Source organism: Echiichthys vipera (assembly GCF_963691815.1).
Source record: "Echiichthys vipera genome assembly, chromosome: 19".
NCBI lineage: Eukaryota > Metazoa > Chordata > Actinopteri > Perciformes > Trachinidae > Echiichthys > Echiichthys vipera.
The window spans coordinates 19,163,769-19,176,285 of NC_139844.1; the positions used below are offsets into that span (position 1 = coordinate 19,163,769).

General features: G+C 42.7%; 1 protein-coding gene across 1 annotated transcript; it reads left to right on the top strand.

Moving 5' to 3' along the window:
- The first annotated feature begins 547 nt into the window (after window positions 1–547).
- Window positions 548–12,469, top strand: sec63 (SEC63 homolog, protein translocation regulator). Its single transcript, XM_083933536.1, has 20 exons — window positions 548–823; window positions 2,245–2,344; window positions 3,696–3,810; window positions 4,023–4,135; window positions 4,243–4,304; window positions 4,658–4,716; window positions 4,857–4,907; window positions 5,025–5,133; window positions 5,996–6,090; window positions 6,209–6,341; window positions 6,909–7,001; window positions 7,157–7,302; window positions 7,398–7,545; window positions 8,007–8,089; window positions 8,280–8,348; window positions 8,506–8,658; window positions 8,741–8,917; window positions 9,048–9,248; window positions 11,098–11,202; window positions 11,856–12,469. The coding sequence occupies exons 1-20, from the start codon at window positions 700–702 to the stop codon at window positions 11,991–11,993; spliced, it is 2,274 nt and encodes a 757-aa protein (XP_083789662.1). The 5' UTR covers window positions 548–699; the 3' UTR covers window positions 11,994–12,469.
- The last annotated feature ends 48 nt before the right edge of the window (window positions 12,470–12,517 follow it).

Below are 12,517 nucleotides of genomic sequence, written 5' to 3' on the forward strand. Positions count from 1 at the left end.
CCTGGCAACCCTGCAATGCCGGCCGCTTAATAGAAATAGAAATAGAAATACTTTATTGATCCCAAGCTTGGAAATTGCAGGCTGGGTCGTGGCTGGTTAAATGTCAAAAGGAAACAGAACGTCACAGAAAGTCATTGTCAAACCCGTCAAAGTTTAAAAAAATATTAATTCAGACTAAATTTATATTTTTATGGAAAAGCTATACTTTCATTTTGCACCCCTCAAAACACCTGTGGATGTATAATTTAAAAAAACATATATAGTTTTTACTAAAGATTCTACATCCTACATACAACCTTTTAGCGTCTAATTGTTTTGTGGGCTTTTCAGCAACATTGGGGCCCTAAATTGGGTTAAGGGCCCCTGACTTTCTGGGCCCCTGGGTCTGTGCCAGGTAGGCTCTTTCAATAATCCCTCCATGGTTTTGTAAATACCCCTCTGCATTGTCTTTATTGCCACCACTGGGGGTCAGTAGCGCCCAGGAACAGCGCTGAATCACACAGTGAAGAGGAGTAAACCAGAGAAGAAGAAAGGACACATTGCGCATGCGTACACCACGTACACCGATGATTTGAGCTTGTCTTGGATGCTAGCTGGCTGCTAGCTAACGGTCTGTCAAGTTGCACACATTGGGCTTAGAAGGGGGTTCGCGCAGCGGCGGAGAAGAAGAAGAAGGGTTGACCCAAGCGCCGCTACGAAATGGCCGGGCAACAGTTCCAGTACGACGACAGCGGCAATACCTTTTTCTATTTCCTCACGTCCTTCGTCGGACTTATTGTGATCCCGGCCACATATTACCTCTGGCCCCGGGATCAGAATGCTGGTAAGGCCCGATGTCTGGCTCACTGCTAACTTGAGCTAACTTACCAACCACAGCTAGTGTTGAGCCAGCAGCTCGTCTTGTAACGTTTTAAAGACTCGGCCTGTTTATCTGCCCGGCTCGCTACTAGATGCAGATGCCGTAACGTTACATACACTTGCAAACGTGAACTAGCAAACGTTGCAAAGATGATGCACACGTCTCTTTCGTGTCAGAGTTTAGTAGGCTGCAAGTCGGCCAGTGTTAACAGTCACCCCACCAGCCTTATCAAATAGCATTCAATAGGTTGTACATCTGTCTTCACGTCATGCATTTAGTCGTTATGGCCTCGTTCAGTGGGTAATAATGAAGCTAAGTGCTAACTGTGTAAGCGAGCATCACTCTCAGGTCCTCAAGTTTGCCTTTTATTGACCTTAGCCCTTATCTCTGAAAGGATATCTGTTTGTCAACAACAGAGCATATCTAACATGACTTATGTAACCCATGCTGGCAAACTTTACTGAGCTGGTCTACTGGGAATATCTGAATGACAGGTTAGAATAGATGGGTGCTTAAAGGTCCCTTATTGTAAAAAGTGAGATTTCCCATGCCTTTCTTTATAAAGCAGGTCGAGGTGCCATATAAACACTGTAATAGTATCAAACACTTCACTAAGAAGTGCACACAGCCCGTATTCAGAAACTGTGACTTTAAACGAGCCGTCAGGACTTCTGCACGGTTGTGATGTCACAACTATACTATATGTATATATAGGTAGAAAGAGCCGTCACAGTCATTCTCCGGCTGTAATGACAGTGCAGAGAAGCTGAGAGTGCAGATGTGGAGGACCCAGAAGCACTGACAAATCAGAGCACACTGGACTTTTCTTTATTTTTTTTTAGAAGGGGCACTTAAAGAGACAGGCACTTAAATGGAGCGTTTTCAGACAGAGGGTGAATACAGATTTCTTCAGACAGATGCTATGAGGAAATATAAAGTGTTAAAGTATTAAAGCATGTAAACAAGCTCTAGTAGAAACCTAAAATACACATATGAACCTAAAAAAATAAACATGATATGGGACCTTGGAGATGTTAACAGTTATCATATTGATACGTCGTCAAGACTGATTCTTGTATTGTAAATTAGGTTATCCTAATTAACATAATTTTCATTAAGGAATTAATACACATTTCTGAATATATTTCAAGCTTAATGATTTGCCGCTTCTCGCTTGGCTAACATGAAAATATCACTCACCCCTGGTTTAGATTGTCAACTTAGACCGCCAGTAATCTTAGCCAAATTACAGTATTATTTGTGGTATGTCTGTAATCTCTCTCTCTCTCTCTCTCTCTCTCTCTCGCTCTCGCTCTCGCTCTTGCTCTTGCTCTCGCTCTCGCTCTCGCTTTCGCTCTCTGTCTCTCTGTCTATTCTCTTTCCAGAACAACTGCGTCTGAAGAGCCTGAGGAGGGTACATGGCAGGTGTCTGTGGTACCGGCTCAGGCTGATGAAGTCACAGCAGAGCATTGTCCCAACACTAAAGTGAGTCCAATGATTATTAGTTATTGTTTTAGTTTCAAAACAATAACTACAAATGTGTATAAATGCACTGCACTTGGGGATTTGGGGAGGGCAGATTCTAACATGCCTTTTACTTAGAGACGGCCAGCCTCCTAAGAGTGACTCAGTGTTGGTAGTTAGCCTATTTAACTGCATATTCTGTGTTGCACCTCATCCAGGTGCAGCTTTAACTTAATACTCTTGACATATGATTGGCCATAACCTGCATATGAGTATAACAACAGGCTTGTTTCCTTGGTTGTTTGCTCCCTCCTCCTTTGTTGTCAAATGTCACATCCCTCCTGTTGTTTGGCTGTGACTCGCCTGAGCTGTTTGCGTTGAGAAAGCCTGTTCATCCTTCCGTCGTAGAGCTGCTCCCAATGGCTTACTTGTTCCCTCCAGTGTGTGGACAGAGATGTTGTCACTGCTTTTGTAAAGATTAGGCAAAGGCCACGCTGTCCTTAATGTAGGCAGTCTCAAGCTTATATGCGAATGTGGAAAACTCTTATCTTGGGTAACTGTTGGCACAAGTTCGGCGTACGTTGTTATCACGTGTAGTCCGCGGAGCGGCGTGTTCTGTCGGCGTAAACAACGCATCCCACTGTTTAACATTTCTCTTAACATGTCCCTGTTTTCTCTGTGTTGTTTATTCATTCTGCGTGTGTGGGTAAATGGGAAGATGGGTGTTCAAGTCTCTCTCTGCATGTTTTCTCTCACTCTTTCGCCTCCTCCGTCACACTCTGCCTCATCAGCTGTTTGCCTTCATACTTCCACTTTGTGAATTCTTTATTTGCATGGTTGCATTTGTGACTGAAGCTGGTGGAATCATCAAGCGCGTTTTATTAAGTGCAGTGAATCGGCCTTCCTCTCCAAATATCAGTATCTATTTCCTCTTCTCAATTGCATCATAACGATGGTGTTTATTATAGAAACCTATCATGTTGTTTTTCTGGTTGAGCCACCTAGACAACACATAGGCCAGTGAGCAGTTGTCATGGCAACAGATGCTGCAGAGCAGGCCATAAGGTTTTGCCATTGTCATGGAAACAAGTTCAACTTCCATGCATAAATTCCAAACAACAACAACAATGTCAGAACCACTCCTGCCCGTTTTTATCTTATCTAATGTTCCGTGCTCTAAATGCAAGCTGAAAACTAGTTTGCATCGTGGATTGGTTCTAAATATCTTCCTAAAGCTGTAATAATTGCAAGCCACAGTGTAAAAGTGTCTCTTAAAAATAGAGGCAGGCCTGATGTTGTCTCCAGGGAGCACCGATGCTTGTGTGTGATTGTTTTTTTTTTTTACTTCCTGTTTGTGCGTTGCCATTTTCAGGAAAGCAGCCTTGTTATTCGGCTGGGCTGTGTTCCTGCTGCTAGCCTACAAGGTGTCCAAGCTGGACAGAGAGTACCAGGAGTATAATCCATATGAAGTCCTCAACTTGGACCCGGTAAACACATGCAAAACATAAAGTCTGCTGTATTCAACAGAGCCTTTTTTATCTTGCGGGACAAAGATAACTTATCTATGATAAAACGCAAGATAAAAATAACTTGTTTTAGGACTTTGAGAGTCTGTAGTATTCTCTATTGTTTTTTTCTTATCCGTCACTTACACTGTATGTGGTGTGGTGAGGAGTTGTAAGTGTATTTCTGTCTCCAGGGTGCATTGCTGTCAGAAATCAAGAAGCAATACCGCGTACTGTCACTCAAGTACCATCCTGACAAAGGTGGTGATGAGGCTACTTTCATGAGAATCGCCAAAGCCTACGCTGCGTAAGTGTCACTCAGGGCTCGACTGCATCTGCATTCGCATAATCAATAAACAGATCAATCAGTAATTTAAGCCCAGAGTTTTTAGGTGATTGATTCTTTTTCCACAGTCTGACCAATGAACAGTCGCGACAGAACTGGGAGACATACGGTAACCCGGATGGTCCGGGAGGTGAGTGAATCTACCCTGAAATCCCACACCTTTACATTTTTAACTTGTCACCACACCTTCTGTGCTCGATGCTGGTGAGTCAGCCTCTGGAAGCCATGAATGTGTTAAACAATGGAAGATGAATAGAAACACGAAAGCCCATTCATTCCAGTGAGAGCCAAGCCTACGATGAAAATGTCACCCACTTTTGCGCACACACTGGTCATGATGCATTTTCGCTGCACTCCAATTTAAGTTAGAGATAAGGGATTTGTCAACACCTAAAGAAATATTCATACTTTTATAATATAAATGTATTTTTGTTAGTTTTTTTGCCATTTTAGTCCATTGCCTCTTTATGTCTCCTTTTCTAGCAACCAGTTTTGGTATTGCCCTGCCTGCCTGGATCGTTGACCAGAAGAACTCAATGCTGGTATATATTTATTGATTATGTCAGTTTGTAGTTGTAATTGATAAACCTACCTTTTGCTTGCAATGTTTTGTATTACACTAGCAGTGAGCCAGTGTCACCTATAACCCCAAGAGAGTATTATATTTTGCTTTCCTCTGTAGGTGCTGTTGGTATATGGACTCGCCTTTATGGTCATCCTTCCTGTCGTTGTGGTAAGTCCTCATCGCGTTCTGTGCAATAGATTGCGTAAAACCTTTATTCCTCTTGAATCCCGTATTTCTCATCTTTCTCTCCATTCCTTTTTTTTTGTTTTTCCCTCTATATCGTAGGGCACGTGGTGGTACCGCTCCATCCGATACAGCGGAGACCAGATCCTCATCAACACCACCCAGCTATTTATGCATTTCATGTACAAGACCCCCAACATGAACATGAAGCGTGAGTTTCCCTTCTCATAATGTGCAACAAGACTTTGACCATATTAGGGATGTTAATAATTAACTGTTAACCGACAATAAAAATGACGGATTAAAAATTAAAATTAATGGTTGAATGGTTAAAAACAATATAACGGAAAAAAAGGCTATACAATCAGTTTATTGACTGCTTCAGGGCTTGACAGTAACAGTTGCCAGATTGGCAAGCATTTAGAGAAATTGGCAAACTATTATTAGCGTTTGGTTGCAACTTCTTTTTATATAAAATTTGCTATTTTATATAAAAAAGTGTTTCAAGCTCTTTTTTCTCTGCTATGTTCATGGCTCTCACGACTGTTGGAAAGCAGAGCTACGTGACACACGCCACTATATCCACGAGGACCGGCGGGTTAAATAGGCCGCCCTACACAGTATGTCAGACAGACACACAGCAGATAGCCTTGCAGGTGGATGCATTGACAGGCTCAGACTTACTGTATGTTCTGCAGAACACTGCGGTCTCGTAGTAGTCGCAAGCTGTTCCTTTACTAGGAAGCGGCTGCATGTGCCCATGACAATACACGCAGCGTGTACTGGTCGCACAGCCACGATGGAACATTCTTTCGAGTCTCCTGTACAGATGGAATTGGACTCTGCTCGCCTGCTTGTCAGTTAACCGTTAATAATCAGTTGACAAGGGTTGACTAAAAGTCAGAAGAAAAAAATCAAAACTAGCATCCTTAGACCAGATACAACCACAATTACTCTGTACAACCTTGACTTCCATCTAACAAAACAGGTTTATCAATCGCAGTTTCCTGTCTTTTTTTCTCTTTTGTGTCTAATGTCGTCTAATTTTGAATTTCACTAACTCCGCCCTCCAGGGTTAGCCATGGTATTGACGGCAGCATTTGAGTTTGACCCTCGCAGCAATAAAGAAGCCACCATACGACCAACAGACAACATTGAAGTGCCACAGGTATTATCAAACTCCCTCACTTATGTATACATTTGTAAGAACAACTTCATTAGACTTGCAAACGTGTGTTTGTGTGAGGAATTCAAAGGGAAACACTTCACTCCTGTATGTCTTGCAGTTGATCCGTGAGTTGGGAAATATTAACGTGAAGAAGAAGGAGCCTCCATTCTGCTATCCTTACAGTTTGAAGGCCCGGGTCTTAGTGCTTGCTCACCTGGCACGCATGGACGTATCAGAGGAATTGGAAGAAGGTAGGACACTAAAATAAAAGTAATTACTCCTACTTTCAAGAGGGCTGAGGAATTTTGTTTTTTACCCCAAAATCCACACCATGTCAGTTTAAACACTGTCGTTGAATTTCATATTTTCACATAATAACACAATCAGTTAGTATGTATCGATTCTTGAAAGCCTTCTCCAGTGTTTAAACAAGTGATCAGGAACTGGTTCTTGAGAAATAACTGGGATATAACACAGCTGCACAAGCTGTGTGGAGTGAAGTTGTGAAGTCACAAGATATCATTATGAATACACAATTTATATGTTTACACTCCTACACAGAGGTAAGGTTACATTCTCAACCAGGACAAGCTGTTTAGAGTGGTTTTAGTAGTTTTTCCAGCTGTTTGTGAACCGTAAATAACACAGTCTTGTGTTATTTTGAAGAAACACGTAAACACACGTGTAAGACTCTATTACATGTTATCCAGACAGTGGAAAGGTTCTAACTACATTTTGAAGTGGAGGAGCTAGCTCTGCAAGCTAAAAGGCCAGGAACACGTTATTTTGATCATGGTATGTGTGTGTTTCGGTTCCAGATCAGAGGTTTGTGGTGAGGAAGAGTCCAGCTCTCCTCCAGGAGATGATTAACGTGGGCTGTCAGCTAACCATGATGGCCAACAGCAGAGGAGGTAGACACACACACACACACACACACACACACACACACACACACACACGCGCGCAAACACACACCTAATTTAATCTGAGCAAGAATTTTCACTTTGAATAAAATTCTCACAACCAACACAACAACTTCTTTGATAATTTTGCCCACTGCCTCCAGGTTTTCATGCTCCTCGACTAGTTACCATAGAGAATTGTATGAAGCTGACCCAAATGATAGTGCAGGGTCTGCAGGAGTCAAAGTCACCACTGCTGCAGCTGCCCCACTTCGAGGAGGAGCACCTTCGCTACTGCATCTCTAAGAAGGTAACCGCAGAGTGTCTGTACATGCACGCATACACGGCATTTTAGCAATTTAGAAAACAAAAGGGTCCATGGATGATTTGCTCTCTCCCCTCTAGTATAAAGTTCGGAGCCTCCAGGACCTGGTCAGTCTAAAGGACTCGGACAGACGCAGCATGCTGCGTTTCTTGGGCGAGGAGAAGTATGACGAGGTCATGGCTGTGCTGGGCAGCTTCCCTCACATCACCATGGATACCAAACTGCAGGGTCAGTCCTGAAATACACACGCACAAATATATGCTGTTTGTCAACCAGCTGGCCTGTGACAGATTTGTGCCCTAAAAGTCGTCAGTCGGTCAAATCCATCTTCAGCTGAAGATACTTCACTTAAGTATGATTGTTGTCATTAGAGATATGGTTAGCAGTGTACAACATTGATATGTAGAGGGAAGTGCATAACATCAAAAGTCATTTTAGCAATGTTTTTGCAACAACTGATCAAAAAATAAGTGAAATTGTTATGGACCTCATGCATAAGCACATGTACAGTTTATTTGGAAATGAGACAGAAAAATTGTTGACAGTCTAGTTTACCCAAACTTCTAATCAATCAGATTTAAAATAATTACCACAAATGCATTGTGGAACTGTTGATACTCTGCACTTATCTTTTGTCGAACTTTTGGATATTGAAAGTAAAATTTCTTTCTCTCCCTGTCTCTCTGCAGTCCTTGATGATGAAGACAGCAATAACATCACAGCAGGCTCTATCGTCACAGTAACTGTCACCTTAACCAGAAAACGGATGGCGGTAAGGATCGATTTTATTTGGTTAAACGCTGACATTATCCAACATATTCATGAGTTCCTAGAAAGCAACAAACAGTACATTGTTACCCTTTGAGACGCACTTCCATGGATTTCCACTAGAGTGTGCTGTTGACTTGTAGGCGTTGTTGAGAAGCATGAATAAACTATCCTGTGTGTGTGCGTGTGTGTAGGAGGTGTTTGAAAAGGAGCAGGAGTCAACACCATGTCTAACAGAGGAATCTGCCACTACAGAGGAAGCAGTAAGAATAACACACACACAGCAGATGTTGACACAGACCCATTAAGAATATATATTCACAGTGTGTATTGGTAATTTTTAGCCATGATCAAACGCTTTAATGCCTCATGATATCATGGAGTATTTACCTTAACCTTATTTTGTCTGTGTGTAATCAGGGAGACACGAGTAAAACCAAAACAAAAGTGTGGCAGAACAAGAGTAAAGGGGCCAAGAAGACAGCCAAGTCCAAGAAGAAAAAATTAACCAAGAAGAAGGCCACTCCTGCCCCTGCTAAAACTAAGCAGGCCAATGGCAACGTGGCAGGAAACGTACGTGAGCGATCACAGTCGCTTGGTGATTTTTAACCGCTGCATACATCAGAAATGAATCTTATCGATGTTCACATCACAGGAAGTCGTAGCAGCAACAACAGCAGCAGCAGTGAAGGAGGAAGATGACGAGATATCAGACAAGGGCAGCGAGTCGGACGATGGCGAAGCAAACAAGGACTCTCCCAGCGAGAGGGACGAAGACAGCGACAAACAGAGCGACACAGAGGTGGACGAGATGGCCGGAGACGATGAAGAGGTCAGGGAACTTTAAATGGGGACATCTGTCGGTTTTAGGCTCAAGCAATACAATGAAAATATCCTAGTCAAGCTAATGAATGTATCTGTGCCTCAACTTAATCCTCCACTCTACCACACTATCCCGTCAGGAGTGGGAGGCGTTGCAGCAAAGCATCCAGCGGCGAGAACGGGCCCTGTTGGAGACCAAGTCAAAAGTGACGCACCCCGTCTACAGCCTCTACTTCGCCGAGGAGAAGCAGGAGTGGTGGTGGCTCTACATCGCCGACCGCCGCGATCAGACCCTCGTCTCCATGCCTTACCACGTCTGCACGCTAAAAGACACAGAAGAGGTGAGTTTCTTTGTGTGTTTGTGTTTGTATGAATAAATATAATATATCTATGAGCTTGGATACGACCAGGAAGCAAGCATTTGACACTACAGTATGTCTGTAGTTTTTATTTGTTTATTTTTTAGTATATGAAATTTCTATATACTGTGAAAGTATCAAAACACTCAATCCATAGAGAAATCCACACAGCCCATATTCAGAAACTGTGCCTTCAAACGAGTTGTCAGGCCTTCCTTACTGTCACAACTACACCATACTGTATATAGGCAGAAAGTGCAACTCCACTGTCATTACAGTCATCCCCAAGCTGCAGTGATGATGCAGAGACGCTAAGAGTGCAAATGCGTAAGACCCTGAATCACTGACCAGTCAGAGCAGACCCAGCTCTTTCAGTAGCGGGGCTTAAAGAGATGCAGCGTTTCAGACAGAGTGTGAATACAGGTGTATTAAGACAGACAAAAATGATGTGTTTTTTTGACATTACACAATGTAAACAGGTTCTAGTAGAAACCCAAAATACAAGTAATAATCTGAAAATTAGCCTAATATTTGAGAAGCTGAAAGAAGCAAACGTTTAGCATTTCTTTCTTAATAAATCACTTAAACCATCGGAAATATAGTCCAAATCATTTTCCTACATTGTAATATAAAGTATTAGTAGTAAGGAGTGTGTGTGTGCGTGTGTGGGATATTGTTATATTGTTATTTTAAACTATACTTTGAGGTGTATTGTGGCTTACACTATAATCAATCAGGAGTAGAAAGAAACGTCTTAGTAAGTTAAAGTTTGTGTATGTGTGTTGACGTTTCTCATTTCCTGTGCACCGTAGCCCCTCGCACGTCCTGTTACTAGGCAACCCTTTGAACTTGGGTTGTTACTTCCTCAGAGAAAGGCGTATGTGTACGTATGTGTGTTTATTTTGCACCTCTGATCCCGGTGTTCTCCACTAGCAGTCAAAATTGATAGCAAGGTAAACGCTTAATGAGTGCGTGACCAGCTGTCCCCCATTTGAAGGAATGTAATGGCGAGAGGTGACTAGCACATGCATAACAGTTCACTGTCTGGGAATCAATTAGCCTTTCACCACGACAGTTCCTTCTGTTGTTTTGTGTTGTGTGGCCTGCTACGTGTTTGACAGACACTTTTGTTTGGGCAGGGCAGATTTGCTTTCATCAACAAGGCAGTGCAGTAAATTGGCGCTGTGTTCACAGCTCATTCTCCACTCACCCGCTGAATAATAATTAGACTCACTGTGATAATTAGATGTTTGTCATATGTAATTGCAGGACTGGATAATTACAGCCTGAGGTGCTGCTGGTCTAACATTTACAGTTGGACCCCGTCATCATGTCATGTCCATTTTATTCATATAGCTCAATATCACAAATCACAAATTTGACTTAAGAGGCTTTACAATCTGTCCAGCATAGGCCAACCTTAGATGGTTCATTTATAATTACCTACCGCATTGCGTCTTGATGATTTTGCAACATCAGTAACGGCACATGATCGTTTTTTAATATTAAGCATAGCTGAGAGTATTTGTCTGCCTCCTTCTGTTGCTTCTGTTAGTGTTTCATTTTTTGATGTAGAAAATTGAAGGCAAACCGTCTCAGCTGGTGATAAATGTCAGCTTGTTTCTTTATGTGGTAGCAGATTTATTTTGACATCAGTAACAGTAACAATCCAGTCAGAATGTGGCATTGCCACATGCTTTATTGTAACACTATACTTAATACATTGAGCAATAATGCTGTCAGTCACACAGTGATGTCACTGCACCTGGAAGGCTCCTGCGATTAGATTTGACAGCTGTGTCTGTGTGTGTCTGTGTGTATTGTTCCTCAGGTGGAGCTGAAGTTTCCAGCCCCCTCCAAAACAGGCAACTACCAATATTCTGTCATCCTTCGTTCTGATTCCTACCTGGGACTGGACCAGATCAAACCACTCAAGGTGATAAAAAGCTCCGTATGTGTTCGTGTGTGTGAGATTGTTTGGAGGATTCCTGCCGCTGCCTAAAACTGTTTGCCTGCTACATCATCTGAGACAATATACCCAGCGGCCACGGTCCAAATGTTTGATCACCTCCCTGAATAAAGGTTTTGGGCATAATGGGATCTGTAACGAGCCAAAACAGAGCATGCATTGTACTGTTATTTATGTATTCTAACACCTAGTACACATTAAGATAGAGTGTACTTGAAGTATGATGTTGCTGTAATTGGTCAAGAAACTGATGCATTTCAGAGGTGATAAGATATGACTTTATTGTCCATTCACACAGACGTAATGAGAATTTATATTATAGTACTTTATCTTCAATGTTATTTGTAAGGTTGTGTGCAGTAGATAACATTATGTTTTGAATGTGAATGAATTTAGACAAGGTGCATATTCAGTTTTTTATTATTCATTCATTTAAATTTAAAAAGCCAGTGTGAACACAAATCGGACCAGATCTAAAAGGCTATGTCTTGTTTTTTTCCCCTTTCGATGGGGACCAAATAAACCCAATCTACAGGTGTGAAGGCACTAAGATGTCCATGAATAACAACAACACTTAGGTGTTCCATGTGCTAAAACGTATAAACCTTGTGTTCTTCCAGCTGGAGGTCCATGAGGCCAAGGCCATGCTGGACAACCACCCACAGTGGGACATCCCTGACACAGAGGAGGAGGACGAGGAGCAGGAGGACAGTGACGGCATCGAGGAGAGCGAAGACGATGACGAGGACAACGACTGAATACAGATACACACACACACACACACACACACGCAGGCGCGTTCAGTCAACCCACCCCCACCCCATGGACTGGCCACCCACAAACTCCTGACCCCACAACACCACTCAAGAGCAGCGAACGAGGAGCAGCAAAGCTGTGCCCGCCACACACACACACAAGGCAAACACACACAGAATCACCGGGGGACAGTTAATACACACAGAGCCCTCCTTCTTCCCCTCCATTTTATCTTTACACAGACTGTGACCCCCGTCCCTCCATTTCCCCTTTTCTACAGAGACTTGTTCATTCACTTTCCGTTGCTGGCGGAAAAGAAATCTGTGTATACTTACCCAGGCCCGTGTGTGTGTGTGTGTGTGTGTGTGTGTGTGCGTGCCTCTGAGTGGGTGTGCACGTGAGAGTGAGTGGATTTCGTGTGTGTGTTTGTAACCTTGTATGTTTGTACAGGTATGAAAGATTGACACACTGTGGACTGGAGGACCTATTATCTGGGCTCTTCTTTTCATGAGGGGGGGGAGAGGGG